The sequence below is a fragment of the Nothobranchius furzeri genome, chromosome 15 (genome assembly GCF_043380555.1).
Source record: "Nothobranchius furzeri strain GRZ-AD chromosome 15, NfurGRZ-RIMD1, whole genome shotgun sequence".
Taxonomy (NCBI): domain Eukaryota; kingdom Metazoa; phylum Chordata; class Actinopteri; order Cyprinodontiformes; family Nothobranchiidae; genus Nothobranchius; species Nothobranchius furzeri.
This window is the reverse complement of record NC_091755.1, coordinates 52674051-52700707: the sequence shown is the minus strand read 5'-3', so window position 1 is coordinate 52700707 and position 26657 is coordinate 52674051. Positions and strand designations below refer to the sequence as shown.

Sequence of the window (26657 nt, the reverse complement as noted above, 5' to 3'; positions counted from 1 at the left end):
GTGAGAGCGAGCGAGTGGTAGAGGAAAAACCACAATGCTGAGAGGAATGTTCTGTGCTGACAAAGCTCTTCGTCTAGTACTGGCAGATTCGGAGGAAGAATATTTCCTGTCCGAGGATGATCTGCCGTCTTCTAGCGAGACGGAAAGCGTGGCTTCAGCGCGCAGCAACAGAGAGTCCGTCAGTGACGACACGGTTACACAAGTAGCCCATCCAGCCCTTATCTTGTCCGATGTTCCGCGTCGGGCAAAGAGACGTGGCGGGGGGGCTCGTACCGGGCCTGATCCTTTGATCCACTGTGCCAGGGGGGAGGGGGGATGTGGTGGCGGTGATCGGGCCGGTGAAAACTCCACTGGTGATCAATTCAGCCTCTATCTATCTATCTATCTATCTATCTATCTATCTATCTATATATCTATATATATATATATATATATATATATATATATATATATATATATATGTATATATGTATATATATATATATATAACAATTATAAACAAAATAAACCACAGAAGGGATGAGTGAAATGTGTTCATGACACTGAAACACCAAAAACAGTGTTCTTGATTAATACGCAGTAAACATAACAAAATGCCAATAAAGTAATAAGTATTATATGTGTACATACATAGTTACATATGTCTACATAGAAATATGTATATATGTATCAAACAAATCAGGGCGACGGTGGCACAGGAGTTAAGTGCTCGCCCCGTAATCGGAGGGTTGCAGGTTCGAGCCCCGCTCAGTCTGTCACTGTCGTTGTGTCCTTGGGCAAGACACTTAACCCACGTTGCCTGCTGGTGGTGGTCAGAGGGACCGGTGGCGCCAGTGCTCGGCAGCCTCGCCTCTGTCAGTGCGCCCCAGGGCAGCTGTGGCTACATTGTAGCTCATCCCCACCAGTGTGTGAATGGGTGAATGACTGATTGTGTTGTAAAGCGCCTTGAGGGGTTCCATGACTCTAGAAGGTGCTATATCAAATACAGGCCGTTTACCATTTACCTTTTACATAGGAATATGTATATATGTATCAAACAATAACAACACTAAGAAAATAAGACAAAAACATAAAAAAAATTAAAAAATCTGCAAATGTGATGCAATCCAATATGGCTGCTACCTGATGATGTCATAATATGCAAATTATGTGAGTGAATTTGTTCCTATCACAAAATTTGGCTCATACTGAAGATTTTTCTAATTTACAATATTCCTCTATCTCTAACCAGATTTAAGCTACAAGCTCTTTAAATAGTAATATAAAAATTCATATTTTACTGAAAAAACTATGGCGCCTAAAGGGTTAAAACACTCAAGAGAATACGTTTTAACGTGAATAAAGACCAGACTTCCATCATTTCTGACTCAGGAGCCTTTTTAATCAGCAGCTCTACCATTGCCCTGAACAGTTTTATGTCTGGCAACCCACACTATGTTGGGCGGGCCTTACGCTAGAGCTGCGATAGAGATAAATAGCAAAGATGGCGTCAGCTTTTGAACGGCGCGAGTGTGAAATGCTAACAATTTACACTTTCTTTGTGACAAGAGCAGATATAGTTGACTTAAGTTGTTTATTTAAAAGAAGGACGTATTTCCTTCTTCTTTGGTGTATTGTAGACTGCCGCATTGACTGACATCCGTAGACGTGAGTATGTCACGTTGTTCTTTGCTCTGATTGGTCCTAGCGCTCTCCAGTTGCGTAGAGACATTTTGATGGACAACCGTAGATTCCACCCTTGTGAGTATGCTTTTTCAATGGTTCATGGCCAGACTGTATGCTTACATATACGGCCTATTTCTGACCATGCTCACGTATCCAAACAGCAACATTTTGTCATGGCTTAAATTATTATAAAGGTAATTCCCGTTGGGCTTTACAGACGTTATTATTACCATCTAGCTAAGATTGAACTCTTACAAATTCCTCCCAGAAATGTTCTGGTTTTGTTTCTTTTAGAAGTATCGACTTCGTCGCTCGTCAGAGAGTTGAACGTCTGCTGAAATGAAACCAGACGGGTCTAAGCAAGGATACAAAGTTCTGTGCAGCTTCAGAGGTCTGTTTGTTTAAAAAGGGCAACAAACTTTTCTCTCGATAAAGTCGAGGTCGCTCAAAAGTCCAACTAGCCTCTGAATACGCTCCTCTCTGTTAAAACACAAAACTTTGCTGCACACTTTTGATATCTTGATGTGAAACATCCTCAGCCAGAGCCGCCCCAACCCTGCTCAAGCTAGAAGATGAGGTGGATAATTTGAGTCTGTTGTATGAAATCTATGATGTGAAAAGATTTAATTAAGATAGGCTAAGGAGTCGTAATTAATTCTGCCTCTCTCCGAGCCGGGCTTACTGTCAAGAACACAGGGAAAGGCTTTGGCAGAATATATTACAGGAGGATTTTGTGTGTATGTTTTCCCCAAATCTGAGTGGTGGGGGTGGGGGGTAATAGGAATGGAGCGCTTGGTTTTTCTGCATTCTCCCAAAGGTGAATACCAGTCAGTAGTGTGTAATGTTTTCCAAAGTGTAAGTGAGCCTGCTGGCATCCCAGCATCTCTGATCACATCACGTCTCCGTCCAGGAGTTTATTTTGACTGTCAGTGAGGAGCGTCCTCTGGAGAGACCTGTCAGTGACAAATGTGAAATTGAAAGCTTCCCTGTAAATGGGCTCTTGCTGGGCAAGTGGTGCTGAAGACGGCTGCAGTCACAAGAGACCTCTGAACTATCCGAGGCCCGACTCCTCCATTACACTTTCTTTCTGTTGAGACTCCGTTCTATATTGAATCTTGATTGGCCCTTGTTTAGTCACTTACTTCGGGCTGAAATTGGATGAAATGAAGGCCGAGCCTCCAGGGAGCCATCTTTAGTGATTTTTTCGTTTGAAATGGGGAATCTGAGCCTGAGAAGTAGATCTGTTCTGTGCAATTACAACTATTTTTGGCTTAATTCAACATCCCGTCTCCTTCTTGTGACTGATGGCTATCAGAGCCTTGTTCCTGCACCGCGTCCTCGACCGGGGGGTGGGTGGGTGTTCTCTGTTTTTCTACATCCGGACATTAACAGCGTGGGGCCAAAGCCCCATTCATCAAGCATTCGCTCAGCCAACCTCCGTTTCCGAAGTCCAATATTAATCCCTCAAGCTGCAAATTCTATGAGCTTTCTAGCTTTGGCTAAACACGCAACAACAGTTTTATTATCAGGAGACGACAGGCAATAATGACTATGGCCCGAGCTGAGAAACTGCTCCTTTGAGCTTTCAAAGAAAGTGCCTAATTAAAGGCTGCTTTATGACTTTTGTTACTTTTTTGACTGGTGATTATAGGCCATTCATTGGAGAAAGGATTTGTCAGCTATTTGTGGGTGGTGCACAGCAAACATGTCATCTAAGAGCCGCGCTTCTGCTGTGCCAAACCTGCGTTTCTTTTTTCCCTCGAGCACGTCCACAGATTCCTTTTCCGTTTTGCAGAACAAAATCTCATCTCTTTCTGCAGAAACTCCCCGCGCTAATAAGGACATCTCATCAACGGCGTTTCAGACACAAACTAGACTGGTTAAAAATTCAGGCTCCTTGGTATTTTGTCCGTGACTTTCTGTAATTAAGTGCTCGGGAGTGGAGCGTCCTTGGCTCTGAGGACAAGTTCAGTAGGACAAGCGCGGTGCTCTTTGAAGCAGATTTGAAAAATGACAGAGCTTCATTAGCACACTGAAGCATCTCCTAAGTAACCCCTCGACTACTACTAAAACCACACGTCTCCAAAAAGTGTCCCGAATTTGGGCCAACACTAATTGCCTAACTAATCTCTTCGGCGTTAAATGACCCAGAGAAACTGGGTCCCACAGGGCAGGCTTACCCCTGCTGATGGGAGACTTTGCTTTTTGTTTTGCTGGGCATATTAAAACAGCAGAGGCTGCTGCTGGAAAGTCTAAAGAACTATTGGAAATGTAATTAAGGGCCAGGAGCAGCTTTTAAACGGTTGACTAGTGCAGAAACAAACTGTGCCCTTCAGCCAGCAAAAACTTTAATACATGGGAAATGAGTGGCTCAATCAATAAGCAGGGCCTCATTTCTTTTGTAGGAGAAAATTCAATGGAAAAAGAGATGGGATGCTTCACAGTCTGAATGCTGTTTGCACTTTTCCAGTGGAGAGCTGCATTTTATGACAATATTCACTCCAAAGGCAGGCCAATACAGACCTCTCTGTAAGAAATAATCATTTATCAAGACAATTGCATCTGTCATTAAAACAAAAACAAACAGATGCTGTGAGCTCGGCCGGCTGCAGTGGAATCGAAAGTGCTTTACGTGAACGTGGTGCAAACTGGGACGAATCAGACACCCTAAAATAGTCCTCAGGTGCAGAGGTGAGGCGGAGCCAATCAGAAACAAGTATTTCTTGAGTCCAAACGCCACAATTGTGTCGCGTTGACGATGAACAATCTATTGTCCCTGTCAGACGATTACTTTCATCATTAACAATCTGATGCGCTTTTAGGTGACATCCTTCACAAATTGTCTTTCCACACCAGCCGCGGAGTGAGTGATTGGGCAATTATCAGAACCAGACTCGGCGAGCCCACACTGCGGTCCTTTTGTCCCTGGCATCAGTGAGTTTGGGATCATTAGAAACATTTTCTCCTCATGTTTTCTCTCAACACCTCCGGCTTTTGTTGCCCGCATACACGTAGGCCGATGCAACAGCTTTAAAGCTAGTAGGAGTCCAGCCCTGGCAACCCCGCCGGTGTATCAAACCAAAAAAAAAAACACCCCAAAACTATCAAACACTGTCTCACTTTGTTACAGCTAATAAATATTCATGATAACAGCTTGAAAACCAGCTGTTTTCTTCCAATTAAAGCTTTCCAAGAACTACGGATTTGGAAATGGGTTTTATTTTCAAATGAACAGCTTATGTTAGTCGCCCAGATCCGAACTGAAACCTTACAGCACCTATAGCAGAGAGTTAAAACCTCCGACTGGGACAAGAACACACGGATAACAAGGCGAGGTAATGGTGCAGCTTTTGACCTTGGCCTACAAACTTCACGCAGCCTGAAATAGTGTTAGATACACACAAAAAGTGGGGGTGCATTATCCTATTAGACCTGATCAGAAGGATGTGAATGCTGCTGCGGTAACAGATACTGAACATCAGCCCAACTAGCTGCGTGGAGCAGATCAAATCAAGTCATCAAAAGATCCCCCGTACATCAAAGGGCCTGAGCAGACCTGGCCGTGCGCCTGCCATACCGACGGTGAAGAAACAGAGAGCAGAGCTGCTAAATCTGGCAAAGCACACACGGCCGCCCGCTTCAAAGGCAGAGATCCGCCGTCTGCGGTCATTACTCAAAGGCAAAGCCCAGAAACCCAACGGCCGACGAAGGTGAGCGGACAGAAACCTCAGAGGACTTACCATCAGGAGGCTGGGCGGGAGTGAAGTGAGGCGGTTTGTCTGGAAGAGATAAAAGAGAGAGAAATTGTTTAGTTTGGGGGAAATTTCAGCAATCTTCCCACGGGTAAAAGACGAGTAATTGAATCGGCAGAAGAACCAGAACACAATCTGTCTTTGTGCTTTTTGTATCTCACACGTTTGAACACAGTGATGGCGGCCCTGCAGGGATCAAGCTGAGCTAATCGGACAGGAGAGCGTGATATCAGTATCATCACCGTGTTGTCAGGCGTCCCTTCCATACTCTAATCGTTCCAAACCATACGCCGTGACTTCTGATGTTGGAAGGGCTCAGGAGGATCGAGAGCAGAGGGATTTGATTGGATTTCGAGTCGAAAGGTGTAAGATAAGATAGAAAATATAACAATAGTAATGAGTCAAAGTATGAGGGGGAATCCACGCTGCGGCCCCGCCTCCACCCACCTGCAGCCACATGTGGAATCAATCAAGAGTCTTTTCCCCCCTAATACATCAAATTACATCATGCTCCAGTGCTGGTCCACGACCAGCAGACAACCACACCAAGCTTTTCAAGTCGTGGGAACCATAAAACAAGGCCTGCAGTGTCAAATGACTATAACCTCAGCTGGAAGGTCTCATGTAACCTGAACCCTTTGCAGGTCTGACACTTTAGTCATTTTCTGCACAAAAAAGACGCAGGTCATTTTTTTCCGCTTAAAAGGAAACGGTTGTAATTTTTAAGAATATCTGGCAACAAAACAGAGCAAAAACAAAAACCAGACTGTTAATTTTCCCACAAGAATGATTATTTTTCAATTATAAGGCCAATTGTATACACAACTTTATAGAAGGGAAAAAGCTATTTCCCATCGCTCCAAGCGATGTCATGTTCTTGATCTAAATTGCAAAAATATGTAATTTTTTCACATTAGGCAGCCGATGTGCTCAGTCGGAAGGCTGTAACCAGAAAAGTTTCCTCGCTACATAACGGCACATTGGAATAGCAGTGAATGAATATTCAGCAGATGGTATAACTGATTGAACAGCTAATGATTTTAGTGGGGGCTGCACAGTGGTGCAGTGGTTAGAGCTGTTGCCTTGCAGCAAGAAGGTCCTGGGTTCGCTTCCCGGCCTGGGATCTTTCTGCATGGAGTTTGCATGTTCTCCCTGTGCATGCGTGGGTTCTCTCCGGGTACTCCGGCTTCCTCCCACAGTCCAAAAACATGACTGTTAGGTTGATTGGTCTGTCTAGACAGTCCTTAGGTCTGTGTGTGTGTGTGCAAGATTGTTTGTCCTGTGTCTCTATGTTGCCCTGCGATGGACTGGCTCTCTGTCCAGGGTGTACCCCGCCCTATTGCCCATTGACCACTGGAGATAGGCACCAGCCCCCCACCCACACCACCCACCCACCCCCGCGACCCCACCTGGACAAAGTGGGTTCAGACAGTGGATGGATGGATGATTTTAGTAGTGAGCACAACACTTGAAGCACAAGGATCACATTTCCAGACACCATGCATAAGTACAGGATGTGACAGCAGCATCACGTATAAAACTTGACTTTTTCATCTAAAAGAAAATAACTGCTTCCCGGCAACATTTGGGGAGGATGTTTTACTAAATGGATGCCCTTTCACAAACAAGATGCATTCTCAGACATCAAAATTAGGGATGCTGCAATCCAATCATGTGATTTTAAAACGACTGGGTGGAAAAGACCAGATTTAACCTCGTAAAATAACAAACACAACTTTTTAAGTTCATCCTGATAGAGATTTTTAATGGAATAACAATGGCTCAGTTTCAGTTTCAACAAGTTCCTTTATATCAATATTCTTTGTTTCTTGGATGAAAACAAAACCATTCAGTAGCCTGCAGCCATGCCAATGCTTCCTTATAGTAACGCTCCCATTAAATAACCCCACCCCCTGACCATTCTAACCGAGCCAATCAGCGCTGAGCAGCGTCCGTCACACACCGCGAGGCTCCGTTTCTCATTAACAACAAAGATGGTGTCTGAAGCAGAGGTGGCTGCGGCTCTCTACTCTGTTCTAAATGACTTGAACACATCTTCAAAACCTCAACAATAAGTCTGAGCCGTCGCCAGACGCCATCTTTGACTACAGCTAAAAAACTACATTCATCATATCTGCCTTTTTTTGGATTGGTTGTTTTTGAGCTGGCTAGTCCCGCCCCTTATGGTGCTCTCTGCCTCTGATCATCCAGGCTCGTCCTCTGAGTAGAACAGACACAGGGTGAGTGTGGCAGAACAGGCTAGGGATTCAGACATCATAACATGTAGCTGTTAGCCAGCAGGCTAGCACAGAGGCTAACTCTAACCCTTTAAGAGAGAGATAGTCTGCAGTTCAGCAAATTTTAAACCGGGCAGCAAAGCCACTTATAATGTGTGTGTGTAATAGGTACTCATCATGGTGGATTAGACAGCTGAATTAAACAAAGTCTTCAAAACAAACTACTTTCTCTTTCAGCTTTTCTCTTCAGGCGTCACCAAAACTAATCATTGGCCTCTATTATGTCCCACTAATAGTGCCGGTTTCACAGCGGCAACTAGGACAAAAACACAGAGCTAGCTGACACAGTTTTTTATTTTATTTTTATCAGTGTACTTTCCTAAACAAATGAAATGGAAATTTAAAGGTGCAATGTGTAAGAATTCCACAGTAAAATAATCACAGAACAGTCTAATAAATCCATCATGTTGGGAGGAAGGTTACATTTAAACAGATATCATTCTCAGCCGGCTGGGGCATTGTCAGTTTTTCTCCTTTGGAAAAAAAACAAAAGTGGGATGTAATTACTGTTTACACTCGGAGATGTCAACAGTACACCTGTTTGTGAGGTTACCAAATTTGCAGCAAGCTAACACATCACAGCAGGTATTAGTTAATCGACACCGGCACAAAAAAGCTCCAGAGTTGTTTGAAGGGCTGAAGGCAGTAAACAGGAGTAACCCAGAAGTTATTTCTCGTGATCCCAAGAAGTCACGGCATCTTTTTGTTTTGTTAGAGGCTAATGTTGAGCTAACAATGCTAACGGTGAATTAGTGTCAAATAGTCGTCTCTAAAAATATCTTAAGTTACTTATTCAATTACCAATTACTCAACATTACAGTGAAATGTATGTGTGAAGCGATTAATGGGTCAACTGTCGAATTATACTTCCTTTAAGGAATTGGCAAGCTAACAGCAAGACACCAAACTCAAAACATTTTTTTTGCTCAAAAACAATTTACTGCAGTTACCTAATTCGACCACAGGATGTGATTCTTACATATTGCACCTTTAAAGGAGAACTTGGATGTGTTGTTTTTTCTCCTCATGTTAATGCTTTGCGGTATCGGCAGACACCCAAAATCAAACGACTTGGATTGGGAGCAAAACATCCTTAATTACAATGATACAGTAGACTGGTCATGGTGTACCAGGGTACTTGAGTACAGAGTGTACAACCCCACTGAACCACCACCTGTGTGAGTCACTAAGCACAGACCCAGCAAGTTGTCTGAGCTGCCTTCACACATGTGGAAAAAGCTGAGCAACCACCCAGACATCTCCCCGATGCCTCTACACTGCGAGGGATAATGAGAAAGATACAACACATCACATCAATTACCCCGCCATAACACATTTCTGCAGGGCCCCCGTCAACCGGAGCGCCGGAGACTTTCCCAGGACTTCTGCGGTTCCCGTCGGCACCCTGAGACACAGCTGAGTTTTAAATTTAGGCTAGCTTAAAATTGCTTGTCAACAGTCGTGGCTTCAGGGGAGAAAGGAGTCTGTGAGAGAGAGAAATAAATGAGGAGAGGGGAGAAGAGAGGCAAGGTTGGTGCTAGAGGTGAATAATGAATTGTCTGCTGAAGCTGCTTCGCATTCAGCCATGACGGTAACTGATTTTCATCTAGGCGGAGATTCAAGAGCACACATAAAACTGTAAGGGAAAAGAGTATGGCACGAGGTAGACGTAGAGGGGGAGTGTAAAGGAGCATCGACAGGCTTCCCACTTCCTTTCTCGCATTTGTAAACCGTGTCTAAATATGCACAAACAAACATACACAGGCAGAGACGTGCTATCGTGCAAGGTGAATCAGAAGGAGCCTGAAAGAGAAGCTGCAGTACAAAGTGAGCCCAGATGCAAGGCGAAGCTAAACGATTTCTTCACATTTCCATAAGGAAAGGACGAGATAAGGTCTTTCCATAAACATATCAGCCACTTCCATCTCCCTTTACACCTGGCAGAGCCTGCACAAGTTCACGTGCCTGTGTGAATGTCACAACACGGCCATCATTCACCCCGTATCTCCAGCAAATCAATAAGTGTCTGGCTGTGACATTTACCCACGTGCAGGAAGGGGTGTGTGCGTGTTTATCTTTGCATGTGTGTCACCTTCCCCTTTGCTGTGGCTGATGAATGGTCGCGCAGAATGATGAAGTGATTGTGCATCAGCGTGGAGGCAAAATTATTTAGAGGGGGGAGGGAGGGGGACACAGACCGCGCGTAGACGGACGTGCCTCATCCCATATGCTGACAACAGAAATTGTGACTCCGAGGGTGCGTGACTCCTCTAACACCCCTCCTACCACCCACGCACGCACACACACACACACACACACACACACACACACACACACACACACACACACACACACACACACACACACACACACACACACACACACACACACACACACACATCACCAGCAGCACTGTCACAATTCAGCTGTCCTTGCGGCCACGTGGCAGAGGACTTTTGGCGGCATAATAAAACCCTTTCAGCTCATCAATTTCTCCAGAGCCCATTTTTCTTTCACTCCACAGTGCGAGGTGAAAATTGGCCTGCTTTAACCGAGTCCGCATTAACTCTAACAGAATCTTTCTGGGTCGAAATGATTCAGTGACAAAGTGAGGTTATGAATGACCCACCATCCGTGAAGCAACCTGCAGCCGCGAGTTAGAGCGACCGTGAAAGACGACGGGGAAACGCCGGACTAAAACCAACGTAGGGACTCTGTGATAAAACGTAGAGATGTGTTAAAGCAAACCAAATGGACCACGCCAGACCTTAACCATCATCGACCGCTTATTTATTGAGCAGATTTGTTCATTTGCATGTGATTACGAGGCAAGACGCCTTGCACAAATAACAGACTACTTTGGAGAGTTAAGGAGATTTAACCTTTAACACAGTTTTTACTAGCAAGGCATCGGGGAATGGATTAAATCTCTAGGAACAGAGAGTCTGTGTTGCATTTTTGTGTTTGTGAAAATATCCGTTGGCCAAAGCAGATATTACACCTGACAGTTTGCAAGGCCAGGCTTTAATATCCAATCCATAACTTTTGTTTTGCATGGTTGCAGGGATTTTTCACACAAGTAGTCCTTGCTTTTGGACTAAAAAGTACTTCTTCATATTAAAAATGCATTTGGACGTTGGTTCTACCTCCGAGGGTTACGTGGAGGCTAAAGCAGTCTACTGTAACTAAATCAATACTGTTTAACACAACAGCCACTATCCAAACCTCCCTGGTAACTAATGACTGTCCACACTTTTAATTTACACCAGGGAGACATTATTTTGCATTAAGAGGAGATGACAGGCAGGACTGGGGTTTTCCAAGCCAAAAGATAACTTTCTGAGCCACTTAATCGCCTTGAAATACTTCATCGCACAGTTCAAAGTAAATGCCAAGGCTTTAAGGAGGAGATGCAAAGCTGTCTTAGAACCCTGCTAACCCAGAGTCAAGGAAGCGGAGGGGCTTTCAATGTCCTCATGTCCCTGTTCTAAGGACTGATAAGGCTGCTGCGGAAGATTTGAAATGTGCCGGTTTGGACGAGCCGTTTGCGTTAACAAGGACATTTACGGGCGACGGTGGCACAGGAGTTAAGTGCTCGCCCCGTAATCGGAAAGTTGCAGGTTCGAGGCCCGCTCAGTCTGTCGCTGTTGTTGTGTCCTTGGGCAAGACACTTAACCCACGTTGCCTGCTGGTGGTGGTCGGAGGGACCGGTGGCGCCAGTGCTCGGCAGCCTCGCCTCTGTCAGTGCGCCCCAGGGCAGCTGTGGCTACATTGTAGCTCATCCCCACCAGTGTGTGAATGGGTGAATGACTGATTGTGTTGTAAAGCGCCTTGGGGGGTTCCAGGACTCTAGATGGCGCTACATCAAATACAGGCCATTTACCATTTTACTGGGTCACATCTGGCATACTTGGTGAAAGAAGAAACTAAGTTATTTTTGAATTCTGTTACAAGACCAACCAAGTGCAAAGAGATGTAAAGAGTGTGTGCTTCCAATGAGGAGAAACGTACAGTTGTTGAGGAAGAGGAGGACGGCGAAGCCCAGAGTGGACGTGGCCAGCAGGATCAGACAGATGTTGCAGGGGATCATGAAGTAGCGCACCACCAGTGAGACTTTGTGCTGGTACCTGCGGTCCCGCTCCGCTGCTGGTGGCGAGGGGTAGTGGCACCCGCTCATGCTCCACTCCAGCGACCCCCTCCCCTCCAGGGTGGAGGAGATGATGGGACGAGGAGCGCGCCGAGGGGTGCCCAGAGACCCGTTGGAGAAAATGATGGCGGTGGGGCGAGGGCTGACGGTGGAGGTAATGAAAATAAAACGTAGAAGAGATGAGTAATGGACTCTGCTTCAGCTGTGGTTCCAGCTGTGCACCGTGACACGGACCCGGTGACTGTTTCTCTCAGAGAATCGCGGCAGAAAGCTTTCAACGCTTTGCAAGCAGCACATTTTATAGATAATAACATCCATTTGGGGGAAAGGGCAGATGGTGGGCGGGGGTGTCGGACTCCTACAGCCCCCCACCTGTCCAAACCACCTCCATTCCTCTGTGCACGCAGGGGGAAACGACAAACTAATGAGAATGTAACGTGCAAGTGAGTGTGTGTGTGTAACGAGGTTGTGTATACTTACAGAGCTGATGTGTGTGTGTTTTTAAGTGGGTGGTGATAATGTGTTTGACAGTTTGTGCTACAATGCTTTTGGTGTATATGTGCGCGACATGTACCAACGCTTGAAATGTGTGAGTGTATATGTGTGAGTGTGTGTGTGTGTGTGTGCGCGCGTGTGCTAGGATGTGGGTGTTTTAGATATCCACATGGAAATTTCCCACAGCAGGTCGACAGTAAATCCACAAAGAATCAGCGCTTTTCCGTTTTAATAACCCTGATGGGCAATTAGTCAATCCTGAAAGGGGTCAGCCAAGGCCGGCTCTTTCTCTACTTGTCAAGAGGCTTCCAGACCAAAAGGAGGTCCCGTGGTCGCTGATGGCATGTGTCGAAAGTATTTCTCATACAGGTGACAGCTTCACGAGCTCCTCAAGGCTTCCTTAAGCAAAGATCTGCTTCTAAATATAACTCTTTGTATCCAAACAGTCCGCGTCTTTGGTTTAACGTGATCCTGTAACTAAGAAAACTCTGATCTGTTGATTGGAAGGCTGGCTGGAAAGCAGATGAATGTCTCCACGTTTGCTCCAAAGCTGGAGGACTTGTTCCTCTTTTCTTCTGCGTGTCCGTCGCTCCTCTACGCTTCGATGAGCTTCTACTTCAATTCGCCCCTCTGCTCTAACCCCAGTGGTTGTCTGGGAAGGAGGTCAAAGGAAGTGGCAAAGAGGGAGGAACAGTTAGAGAAGCAAACAATCGTGAGCAGCACTCAGCCTGTCGGTCCACAGCTGCATCCTTTCATACGCCGCCGCACCAACAAGTCAGTCAAAGAAAAGGATAAGAATCAGTGATCAGAAGAAAATCAAGATGCTCAAACCAAAAGAGACGTTAGGGTTTTGTCAGAACAACAGATCTTCATCCAAATAATGAGAAGAGAGCATTTTGAGAAGATCTTGGCACAAACTTGTCCACCGTCCAGCAACCAGTCCCCTACTGACTTGGATGTCTCAGTCCAGAGGTGTTCCCGGTGTCCCAGCCTCAAAGATCCAAGTTGCTGCTTCTCCTAAATGTGGATTTTCCATTCATTGGTTAGAAAAAGCCAGACAACTAGGCAGCAGGTATTCATAGCGCTCCTATTCCCCAGGCAGCGGGTCCGGGTGTCAGCGCGCTCAACCGGCTGAAGCGAGGAGTCAGTGAGAGAAGTCAGCGGACAGACACAGACAAACGAATAGAAAGAGGAGGGTTGGGAGGAAAAAAGCAGATCCGGACACTTGAGTCCACCCTAATGTTTTTATTTCTCCCCGTGCAGAAAACAGCAGCAACGAGTCGCTGGTTTCCCAAACCCTCTCCTCCAGAGCGCTCCTGTGTCAGACCTCAGCCAGCCGAACAGATGAGCGCATATCGAGAGAGCGAGAGAGAGAGAGAGAGAGACGTGGGGGAGTGGATGAGGGGCTGTCTTTAACAAAGACTGAGGGAGGAGGGGTTGGAGTTGAGTGAAGAAAAGAGAGTGACCAAAAAACAAGGGAGGATAAAAGCTCTGGGGAGTCGTACTCGAGTCTTGTCAAAGTGGGGAGGGGGCTCGACAACAGTCTAAGAGTCAAACAAAAGAGGAGCACAGATTTGGGCGATGTCAACCAACTCCCCCGTTTGTTTATAGCCTCATCAATAGAAAACGTCTCTTACCCAAGAGCTGGAGAGTTTCCACAAAGATTTAATGAGGCAAACGGAGAAAGGAAAGTGGGCTTGGGGGCAAAATACATTAACGTCAGTCATGAATTCAGACTTCTAAAAGCCTTTACTCACTTGTTTGTGACTCTTGTGGACAAGGAACCTGGGAAACTCCTCATCTCTTTCAAACAAGGTTCAACTAATTCCCCTTTGGGAATCTTTTTCACTCAAAAACACAATTTTATTAATAAAACGATCAGACAACCTGAAGACCTGGACTGTGACCTTCGGCGATAAGGTTATTTAACAGAAAACGGTTCAAAGATGGATTTTAGCGTTTTCACGGCGCGATAACGAGGTCAGAAAATATGAGCGGCTCCGTCGTGCCTCAGCAGGACTAGGACTCTTATTTGATGCATCTACTTTGAAGAAACTCAGCGGCAGCAGGCGGCAGATGCAAGGCGGTATCCGTCATCAATTATTTATGTCTTTTTTTTTCTTGACTCTGTATCTGTGTCTCCGTCTTCCTCGTTCTCTCCTCCCCCAGCTCTGTGCTTTTTCTACAAGGATGCTCGTACGCACAAAACTGCAACAGGGGTGCAAGCGGTGGCGGCGTCCGCTGGAAATCTGCATCAGTTTTTCTGTGAGAGGAAAACACACACGGTCTACCAACTTAGCCTGGAGACAACGCGGTTGTAGAAAAGTCCCAAACAGATAGGCGTCCATCTCTCTGGACAGTGTGTTAGCTCCCAGGCCAAGCTGAGCTCAGTGGGGGGGGGACTCTGCCAGGTCAAAAGTTCACCCCCGTTCTTTAAAAACGCCACCCACCCAGAAGCATCACCCCCTTCTCTCCTCCTTTGATACCCCAGACAGTTCGCATCGACTCTCATATTGCACACCAGAACCGGATCGATGGACTCACCAACAACAAAAACAGGCTTTCTCATTTTGCAGCTAGCTGTTTGTCTGTTTTATCTGTGACTACGTCTTTATCGCTGCAGGTTCTCAGTTTGAAGTGGAGGTGCAGCAAATGCATCAAGTAATTAAAACACCAATAAGAACACTGAATAAATCATCTCAAATGATGAAGGAAAAGCTGCATCTCCCCAGCAGAGGGTGCTGAAGAGTCATCCCTGCACCCTCCTGCTGCTCCGACCCAAATAAAATCTCCCATTCACATCAAAGCTCAGCTGCTTTGATCCATTTTTAATGCCACGAGTAAAGCAGAAGGTTAACATCTCTCTCCGAGATGCTTTGAAATAGCAATTTCCATTAAGGAGCCAAATGAGCAGCTTTCTTGTTGAATGGTCTGGCAGGAGTGAGACGTGTGCACACGGGCACGTGTTTGTGAGGGAGTGTGTCTTTCCTGTTGAGAAATTTGTCGTGTTCAATAACTGATTAGTAGTTATGCTTCAATCAAGGTTTGTGTTTGTGTGTCTGAGCTCCGGCAGCGCACATCCCTGCTCCCCTCGCTGCCCGACGTTCCTAAAACTGATCTAAAGGAAAACAGTCACCGTTCCTGCAGGATGACAAATTCCCCCACAAAGGATCATCAGATAAAAAGAAACTATTTCTACTGAGATTTACTCACTAGCACCAACATGAAGAGGACTAATTTTCTCATCTTTTTGCATCAGTGTCATATAATTCTACTTTTAGCTACCTCGGGACTCTGGGTAAGATTCTGTGCAACGTTCAGGCAGCAACTCTGCAGGCTCTGATACAGAAAACTCAAATTCTTCCCATTTGAGGCGTTCAGGTGCGTTTGGACGAGCGATTCAGTGGATCTTCTGACTGTTTCTAAGCAGAATCGCAGCCATCGTCTGCAGAACTCTTCCTGCAGGTGCTAATCACGGAGGCGAAAAGCAAATTTGCATCTGGAATTTTTATTTTAAATGCTGATTCAGGGAAAGCAAAGAGAAAACAGTGAAGGTGAGCGAGCACTCAGCGGATGCATTAATAACAAAGCAGCATTTTCAGATTATAGGAGGAAAACCTGCTATTGTGAAGGTTTATACTTTTTTATCTGCTAATGAGCAGATGGAACTATTAGTACTATTCAGGACAATAAAATAAATAGTTTTTTAAATGGATCCTTTGTTAAACAAAACGTGTTTCAGAAAAAAAACTGCATGTAAAGTTTTATTGCTAAATGCATTTCCAGCAGCTTTGCACATTGGGACGCGTGACCCAAAAAAAGAAAACAGACATCTCTGTCGATGAACACAGCCCATTAGAGTGGGACTCAGAACATTTTTCAGAGCAGGAGCTATCAAAAGTGAAGCGGTTGCCTTCACTAATGGCGTTAGAGATCATTCTTTCCTGCTGTCCATGCTAAACGAGTGTTTTAATGATGCTGATGAGAAGAATGAAGTCTGCTAAAATTTAGATCAGATTTGGTAATTGCCTCCACTAAAGCATGCCCACTGGCCCACTTTTCACAGTCGCCTCATTTCCAAAAGAGCTACCTGTATTGACATTTAGTCTTTTGTACCCGCGCATGTGTATGAAATACTCTAAAGGTAACTGGATTTATTGCAGCCCTGCTGCTGCTTTCTAGTGTTTTTATTGATCCTGAGCCCAAAATAACATCAGCGGGGCGACACTTCATGTAGGAGCATTTAATTTCTACACAATCAGGCAGCAGATTCTGCTTTGAGGGGCATTAGGGTGACATCAAAAGGCCATACTGAATTCTTCATGTGCAACAAGCCGTGTGGTTGGGCTAGTGGAAGCCCGGACCGCTCGCCCAGCGGGCCGTGACGGGGCCATTACGAGGAGAAGTTAACAGGTGTTCCAGCCGTCTTTTTGTGGTTGTAACACTCATTGTGCATCAGACTCCACCCTCTCTATCCAACAGACTCACAGACCTCAGGACCTCAGTTACACACCTGCTTAGACTCTATCAAAACCTGGATGGCTGGGAGCTTTCTTCAGCTGAATGAAGATAAGACTGAGATCCTCATCTGTGCCCCAGACAAGCTGGTTCCCAAAGTCAGAGACTCTCTTGGTCAGCTTGCTTCTCACACCAAACCTTCTGTCAGGAATCTTGGCGTGACCTTTGACCCAGCTCTCACCCTGGATTCTCATGTCAGTTCTCTTGTTCGCTCTTCCTTCTTCCATCTCAGGAAAATTGCTAAGCTGAGTCCCATTCTGTCCCGCTCTGAACTTGAGACAGTTCTCCACACCTTCATCTCCTCACGCTTAGACTACTGTAACTCTCTTTTCACGTGTCTGAGCAGAACCTCCCTGAACCGTCTACAGGTGGTTCAGAACGCCTGTGCTCGTCTTCTGACCAAGTCCTCCAAACACACCCACATCACCCCGCTTCTCCTCCAGCTTCACTGGCTGCCAGTCACCTTCAGGGTTCACTTCAAGATCCTGGTTCTGGTCTATAGGGCCTTACATGAACAAGCACCATCTTACATTGGTGATCTTCTTAGTCCCTACACCCCCAGCAGGTCCCTGAGGTCCAGTGATCAAAGCCTACTGGTTGTGCAGCACCAGGCTAAAGGTCAAAGGTGACAGATCATTTGCTGCTGTGGCCCCCAGACTCTGGAACTCTCTCCCCCTGAGCCTGAGATCAGTGGACTCAGTGGTCTCCTTTAAAAACAGCTGAAGACTAATAATTAGCAGACAGACTTGTTGTTCACATACAGGCAAAAACATTATTGCCCACCTCTTTGGCTGTTGGCGTTCCAGCTTTGGTCTGTTCAGAGAGGCTGTGCAGCTGACTAGACAACAACATGAGAGGGAAGGGGTCTTACTGCCACTTCTAATGTAATCATCTGTGATGTAAACAGAGAACTTTACATTTAGCTAAATGCTGCAGCAGTAATCTGGAGGAGCTAACGCGATTTAGCATTCACCTATGCAGCTTTATTTATCCTCAGGAAAAAAGACTTCTGGTAATTGTTCCGTATCAGCAAATACATAAGTCCAGGTCTGAGCAACAAAAACAAAGACAGTGGATCTGTAATTCACTACCGCTACACGTTATGTAAAACAACCGGTCGTGCACGGCTGCTTTGAGAAGCTGATTTGTGACCTTAAAGAAATAAAAATGACCCGCGAGCAATCCTTAAGAGGAGTAATTTTTAGAGGCCATGTTGTATTTTTCAGAATCCGTGGAATCATAACCGATAGTTTCACACATTATCGGTGCATCAAATAATTAAATGTGTTCATTAATCGTATTAAAAAAATATGCAGCAGAAGGTCAGGATGTGAATCAACAAATACCTGCAAAAAAATATCAAACAATTTTCTTTGATTGTTTGGAAAATTCTCCCGTTGGTTTGCATGGCGGGGGCGGGGCCAAATAACCGTGACCTACCCTGCTGACGACCGTAAGGTCAATTACTTTAATGGCTCTAAAGATAATCGTATCAGGTGATCCTACCTTTTGTGTTACGAGCGCTCTCGTCTGCTTGGAAGGACGTCAGGCCTGCTTTGAGCTTAAATCCGGGCTTTCCAACATGTTGGATTGACTTGGTCTGATTGGTGCTGCCAGTTGAATGAGACGATTTTCTGTGTCAAAGTCACATTTTCTCTTGCCGGACATCCCGTCTGAGCGAGGAGTGTCAGTGAGTGGAAGCAGTTCGTGTGCACACCACAGAAAACTGGTTTACCTGCCACTCTTTTCACACGTGGGGTATCTCACACTTAAAAAATGTACCAATAATTTGAATATTCTGCCGTGTGAATCAGGCTTGAAAAACCTCACATGCATTCCTCATAAAAACCACCTCTAATAACTTCCACTTATTGTATGAAGTAATATTTGGATCAGTGCTCAGGACACAAATCCATCTCTAGTATGGTCTCTGGCTGTGAAACACTCACATATTACCACGACTTTGTAAATGTTCACCTACAGAAATGCTTGCTAGCTAAACCTCGTTGTTCCTTCTGCTCATAGGTCACACCAGACTTTAATGACAGCTGTACTTCTGAGGTTGATGGTGATGTTGTCCATGACTGATGTAAGGATGATAAAGAGCATTCCCACACCGGTGGGCTCCACACACTGTGAGTCACGGTGTGACACACTGCCCAGCGTTTGGAGACAACTGGGATGTAGTGTGACGATGTTGTTGTCATAGAGCAGTGTCTTCAGAAGTCTCTGACCTTTCAACTTTTAATAATAATTCTGATCTGCGCGTGTTGGTGAACAGAAACAGAAAGAAGCTGGTTCTCTCTAGCTCTCCACAGAGGAGACAGCATCTTCTTGCCACATCATGTTGTTCCTCCCACTCCATCCCTGGCTGCCATGTCCTGATTCTCAGCTCATGGTGAGCCAGCTCTTTGCCTGAGGCCTGAACCTGGTCCACCGTTGGAAATTCAACTCCCTCTCTCCTACAACGAGGACAATGTTCCTGTTGCTGCGGAGACACTAATGGCCCCCGGACTGTTGCCGACCGACCAGTCTCTTTCCGCAGGTCTTTTAAATGAACAGGAACTAATGCAGGGAGAAACAAGTTCCTATTAAACACCTCAGATTTTCCAGCCCACATCTTCTGCCCGTCAGGAGAGAAAACAACCATGATTACAGGATGTAATCTCCTCCTCCGTCCGCCACATTGACCTGTTTTTCTTTTAGTCTTCAGCTCTGCCATTTTTACCTCATCATGTGGTGATTTATTCCAATGGCCCGGCACAGACAGAGAAATATTGAAATAATGGCAAAAAGAAAAAAAGAGAGTGACAGGGAAGAAGGCAGCGAGCAACCTGGGAGCTTGGCTGCTAAGCTAGCAGAGAGTGACACTTCTCCATGTGCTTGGCATATGGAGACAATTGTGGTCGAGCCACAGGATGGCTACGAGCTGAGAATCAGACGAGCATCGGCTGGCTCTGACACCTCTAACGCTGGAAAGGCTGATGCAGCTGAGGATGATACAGATGTCGGTCTACGGCCAAGTCAGCCATCTGTGATGGGTAGCTGGCCAAGCAGCACTGACCAGACCATGCAGAGGAAGCAGATGATGGAGGTGCACGATACGGCTGGGGTACATGGTTTAAACATTTTAACTTAACTTCAAAAAGCTTAAATGTGACTATCTGACCTTGTTCTATGACATAAAGATAGCCTTTCATACGTATTTCCTGTGAGTCCCTCCCCTGGCCTCTCCAGCAGAGCGAATCATTTAGGTGAGTCTAAAGTGTTGCACTATAGGAAGCCTAAGTCACGTCCATCTACGTCCAGACCACGGGTCCCCACAAGAGCCAATGAATGAATGCAAGTCAACGGGGATAAAAACACTATTTTCTAATTCCACTTGAATGTCACGTATGATGTCCATTAATTTTAAAGACGCATTTTGATGCCCAGAAAGCACGTTTTTTCGAAAGAAGGGAAACGTTATTTTTGGTTTTGTGTGAAAGTGTGTCCAGGACTACAAATGCTCATCACCAATGTGACGTCATCGAACCAGACACGGAGAAAAACTGATGGAAAATGGCTGTAAGCTCAGCAAAGAACTTCAAATCCTTCCTTCAGGAGGAAAGAACCACCATAATTCTGGCCATGTGGTGAGTAGCAGCTACGCTGGGGAGAGGAGATTCTGTGGTGATGTCATAAATGCGACGTGCCGATGTCTGATTTGTTGTCATGCGAATTACGAACTTTTACAAGCTGATCAATCTCAAAGTACGTGAGTGGCGTGGTCAAAACACCCATCATTAGTTTTCCTTTAAATAGAAGTAAAACATATGTGCGATCCAGGGTGTAAGGCAAAGTGGTTTATAAAATAGCTCTTTTAGCCTCGTTGACTTAATTTCCTTTTTTTTCTTCCTCCGTCGACCCACAAGCTGACCAAATAGGGTCCGGGCATGCACCACGGGGGTGATGCACCGATGCACAGTTAGCTTAGCACACTGACCTAGCTTAAATGCTAACTCCACCTGCATTAATTTAATGTCTGTTTGTAAACTTCAAGCTAACTGTGGAAGAGGGAGGGAAAAGAAAAGGCATTTATCTTTGCTGCAAAGTGATAGCATAGCCTGTTGTAGCATTAGCAAAGGTGTGCTAGCTTTGCACGTGCCAATTTCCTGCTGGTTTTAGACGTTTAAACACTGCAGGTTTGATTGGAATGAGCGACAGCATCACACAAGAAGACTGAGGAGATGATTCAGCAGTTAGAACCAGGTGTGTCTGGGGAACAAAAAGAGAAATGTACATGTGAAAGAAACTGGGGTGTGTTTTCATGTGTTTCTTTTACAATAAACATTGAAAAATTAAATTAAATAACAAAAAATAAAAAGAATCAGTGTGTCTGCGTACTTGTTCGTTAGCGGTACAAGGCGCTACGAGGTGTGGCTTTCAGCTCCTTCCATAAGGGGAGAAGGAGCAGGTACAGGAGCTACAGCCATTTAAATGTCTAAATCTCCTCTTCTTAATGATGATGTCGCGCTACAGACCCCAGCTTTTAACGACCCTTTCCACATCTTATGTTTAAGTTTACATGCTAAGCCTTGGATTGAATGGAATGTTTGGTATTATTTTTTGAGAAAAGAATAAGTTTTTTGTTCATCTTTAAGTTTCTTCCTTTTGTCTCTATCTCACTCTAGCAAAAGATCCTAATTTATTTTCTTGAACACATTTGCACGTATTATAATGACAGAATAAATGCATTCACCCATCTCTGAAGATGTGGAAGAATCTACACAAGCAAAGTGAAATAATGCAGGAAGTGTGGGGGAGGTTGGCACTGAGGAGGCTCACAGTCATTTTAAAAAGTCAGAGACATGAAGAGGTGAAGCTGCAGAAACTTTCATGCTATAGCGCATCCCTGCCCTCCACAACATGAAATACCGACGCGGTTAACGAGCAGCAGATCACAATGACACATACACTACATACTTCTGGCTTAGGATTCATCAAACGTCTTCATTTTCTTATCAGGTCATCATGGTATTCCACATAGTGGAGTAACTACAGCGCTACATGACAGCAGACATCTTCATGACACCAAACATCGTTCTAAATACGAGCAGATTCACCTGATTGGCTTTTCTGGCGTCAAACGCTGACAGTGACAAGCTATTACACACTGGGACACTTTCATTTGCATTTCTAGTAATGAACGCTGTAATTCCGCTCCTGTTTTTCTTACTTTTTCATTTTTTCTCAGCTCCATCACCGGCAGCTGGCTGCACGTCGAGCTGAGTCCTCTCAGAGACGGCAAAGAGGGAATATTAATTGGTAAGCAATAACTTCTAGTTGAGACGCAGCCCTTAAATGAAGCGACTATAAATTATTTGTACGCCTATGTGTTACGTGTGTTTTCTCCTGAACAAGGCAGCTTCTGTGCAATTCACTTTATTTCCTCTCTCTTCTTCTAAATAATTCTGATTTTCTTTTGGCAAGAGCGCAGGCAGATGAGAGTCTGAGCGAGAAGTGGAAGTCTAATGAAAATATGGTGGCAAAATGATGAAATAGATGTTTTCTAGCTGCAACCCTGGAAAGGAAATAAATGACCCGCTTAGCACTAAGTATTAAAATGCACCCTGTGTTGAGGGTGTTCTCTTGTGAATCAAACAAAAAAAAATATAAGAAGCAAAAACAAATGCAGATTCTGAGTAGCAACAGACAGATAATGATGAAATAAGAAAGGATTCGACCACTAAACCTTAAATGTAAAAAGTAAAGGTAGCTATGAAATCAAAGACTGATGGTGACCTGGCTTTGTTGCTACTGAACTTGTAAGTAATAATATTTTTTTGTTCACCAGTGTAAATGTTTTTGCTTTGTGGTTTATTTTAGCATTGTTTGGCTCATGTTAGCATTAGCTTCTTGTTAGCGCTAGCTACAGCAGGCTGCGGCAGGGTTGTTTACGACAGCTGCAATTCCATTTTCAATCAGAAGGAGGGAGGAAGAACTAAGCCTATTTAGTGTTGGTTTAACATCCAATGATTTCCTCCATGTTTTGGACCAATAATCCGTTATTAGGAAAGTAAGAAAATATCGATATGGAAATATATGATGACATATTTTCCAGTGATATTATATCGATATTCAAACTCCGTGTATCGAAAATATCTATTTTACAATTTTTTGTGATATTCTTTCCTGCAATATTATATCGATATTCAAAAGCCATGTAGCTAACTTTTGGAAGAATTTACATGCAAACATTTTTCTATTTTCTTTTCTTTTGGTGCAATTCAAACGTTGACCGCTAGTTGGCAGCAGTGTGCAATGGGTTTTGTTTCCACCACTGAAATGTAAATCTCTCTATTGTGGTTCAGACACCTCATGTTAAACATGTTACTTATCAGTTTGGACTGTTTACTGCATTCTCCTATAATAAATTCAGTCTAAAAAATCGCTAATATCTTCTGACTGAATGTATCGCAATAGATCGTGATATATTGTATCATCTCCCCTGCACTGCCATACCTGTTATGTTAACTTAACCAGTTACTTAAGTTTTAAATAATAATTTTTGCATAAATAGCCAATAAAAGTAGGCGACTGAAGCAATTTCAAGGCATCAGTGTTCATTTGAATTGTATTGATAAGGTAATCTAAAAAGACCCAACCAGAAAGCGGATTGCTGAGGTCTTAAATGACTTCCAATTTTGGAAGTCGTTTTCTCATCACACAACTATTTCAGCAGAAGTAAAAAGAAATTTCTGTCACAAATGTTGCTGCTGCTGATATTGATGCTCGTAATGAACCATAGATATCCATGTGAATAACAGTGTGAAATCAAATTGACTAATGTTCCATGAGTTGCCATGAAATTTAGGAGACTGGAACCATTTCTGGATGGCGGTAATCCACTTTCAATTCAATTCAACGTAAGTTTATTTATAAAGCGCCAAATCACGACAAGAGTCGTCTCAAGGCACTTCACAAAGTAAACGTTCCAATTCAGGTCAGTTCATTAAGCCAATCAGTAAAACGTTTCCTATACAAGGAACCCAGCAGGTTGCATCAAGTCTTCACAGCAATCCTCATACTAAGCAAGCATGCAGCGACAGTAGAGAGGAAAACCCCCTTTTAACAGGAAGACACCTGGCTCAGTATAAGCAGCCATACGCCACGACTCATTGGGATGGGGAAGACAGAGCACTTTGTTCTTGGGTGCTCTTAAACAAGCTATTAGCTCATCAGATCTGACAAATGCAAGCTATTTCTCTGATCAAAGGCCACTCAGAGAGTTTTTTCCACTTGAAAAGATGGAATTTATTATTAGGCTGTGCAGTGGTGCAGTGGTTAGAGCTGTTGCCTTGCAGTGAAAAGGTCCTGGGTTCAATTCCTGGCCTGGGATCTTTCTGCATGGAGTTTGCATGTTCTCCCTGTGCATGCGTGGGTTCTCTCTGGGTACTCCGGCGTCCTCCCACAGTCCAAAAACATGACTGTTAGGTTGATTGGTCTGTCTAAATTGCCCTTAGGTGTGTGAGTGTGTGTGTGTGCATGGTTGTTTGTCCTGTGTGTCTCTGTGTTGCCCTGCGACGGACTGGCTCTGACCAGGGTGTACCCCGCCAGCTTGCCCGTTGACTGCTGGAGATAGGCACCAGCGACCCCCCCCCCCCCCCCCCCCCCCCCCGCGCGACCCTGTGTGGACAAAGCAGGTTCAGAAGATGGATGGATGGAATTTATTAACTTTTTATTATTATTATCTATTAACATAAAAATCATGTTAAATGCAATGCAATCAAACAAGCATTGGTTTTCGAGCTCTACAAGGTGCAACGGTCAGCTTATGTGTGCATGCTGCTCATGTTTCTGACAGCATGGTACAAAAAAACATCCTCTCTGCTTCCAAATCCAAGGCCATATCTCTGCACCTCATTCAAACATCAAAACACAATGGACACAGTATAGCTGTGAGCCATTATGCTGTCAGCTTTCTACTAGTGCACAAAAAGGAAGGGAAAACAAGCATTTTACTGCTTGAAGGTGGTGCGTGCTTCTGCCTCCTAAGCAGTTTTAGGCTCATAGGCAAGGTAGCGGTTAGCGGGAAACCGAAGGTAAGGAAGGTGGTCATTACTGCAGACAAAATCAGCAAACAACCATTTTAACAGTCAATGTAAATAACTGATAAAAAACCGATCGTGCAACTCTTCAGCCTGCACACTGGATGCAATATTTCCTCCTATAACCCTGAAAAAGACAGTCTGTCAACCAGAAGGCTTCAGCTTCATCATTTCCAGAAACACACACACTCATTCTGACAAGATAAGCATGTTGTCCTAGCGTTCAGACACTTGACAGAGGAAAAATGTTCAGACAGACACTTTTCTTGTTTAAAATGTCACAAGGTGCTGGAGGGTTCAAATAAATGGTCTGCTAAAATTTGCAATCAGGAAGAAGAAAACTACATGGTCCTCTGGATGTTTTATAACTCCTTCTAAGACATTAGGGTAAGGAAAGACAGCAAGCTGCTCGTAAAGATGTCCAGTTTGAATGACTTGTGTCTCGACACCTCACTTTTACCCTTTAACCTGCAGGATGCCATTTGCCTCACTGATCTTGACATCAATTTGCAGGAAACGCAGAACTTCCACGCTGACACATTTCCAGCTGATGAACTGTCCTTGGACAGGACTGTAAATTGCATTCAGCCTGTGAGTGCTGTCCTGTGGTTGACACTTGTTACTGACCTCTAGCTATAAGGAGAAGGGAGGGGAGAGAAATTCTCCACAGGGATCAATGGAAACATTATTTTCCAGATGCAAGGTCACAGGGGAAACAACCTCAATTGTGCATTTTGAGTGGATTCGATTATGGCTGCTAACTAAAGGTGGAGGTTCAGAGTGTTCTCAAGGTTTAAGAACACTAGTGGAAGATCTGTTTGATCAGTTTTTGTTTTACTTTTTGAGGTTTTCCAGATGCTAAAACATCCCTGATCTGTTCAGATCGTCGTCGTCTTCCTCCGCTTATCCGGGTCCGGGTCGCGGGGGCAGCATCCCAACTAGGGCGCTCCAGGCCGACCTCTCCCCGGCCTTCTCCACCAGCTCCTCCAGCAGGACCCCAAGGAGTTCCCGGACCAGATCGGAGATGTATCCTCTCCAACGTGTCCTGGGTCGACCCGGGGGGCTCCTGCCAGCAGGACATGCCTGAAACACCTCCCCAGGAAAGCGTCCAGGAGGCATCCTGACCAGATGCCCAAACCACCTCAACTGACTCCTTTCGATCCGGAGGAGCAGCGGTTCTACTCCGAGTCCCTCCCGAATGTCCGAGCTCCTCACCCTATCTCTAAGGCTGAGCCCGGCCACCCTACGGAGGAAACTCATTTCGGCCGCTTGTATCCGCAATCTCGTTCTTTCGGTCATTACCCAAAGCTCATGACCATAGGTGAGGATTGGGACGTAGATCGACCGGTAAATCGAGAGCCTGGCTTTCTGGCTCAGCTCCCTCTTCACCACGACAGATCGGCTCAGCGTCCGCATCACTGCAGACGCCGAACCAATCCGCCTGTCGATCTGTTCAGATGTCCTACTTATCCTAGATGATCCTCTCAAAACGGTCTATGTCAGGGGTGTCCAAGCTTTTCAATATGTGGCCCAAAAATGTTCACTGAATTCTTCCTGCAGGCCACAAAATGTGATTTTCTTTTTTCATTTTTACTCTTCAAACTAAACCCAAAATATGCATATTAGTAATAATTCAAACAAAAAAGTTAGAAAGTATCACTCCACATCAACAGTCTGCTGCAGGGAAACAAGT

General features: G+C 44.8%; 1 protein-coding gene across 12 annotated transcripts in view; it reads right to left on the bottom strand.

Moving 5' to 3' along the window:
• agrn (agrin) overlaps positions 1 to 26657 on the bottom strand; it is a 391168-nt gene that overhangs the window by 222356 nt on the left and 142155 nt on the right. For 9 of the 12 annotated variants that reach the window (XM_054746151.2, XM_054746154.2, XM_054746157.2 and 6 more), the window contains one exon: positions 5406 to 5444. In XM_054746151.2, coding sequence (XP_054602126.2) covers positions 5406 to 5444 — 39 coding nt within the window. Of the gene's footprint in view, positions 1 to 5405; positions 5445 to 11725; positions 13712 to 26657 lie in introns of those variants that run through there. The other 3 variants (XM_070544991.1, XM_015968522.3, XM_015968520.3) reach the window with 2 other exon arrangements.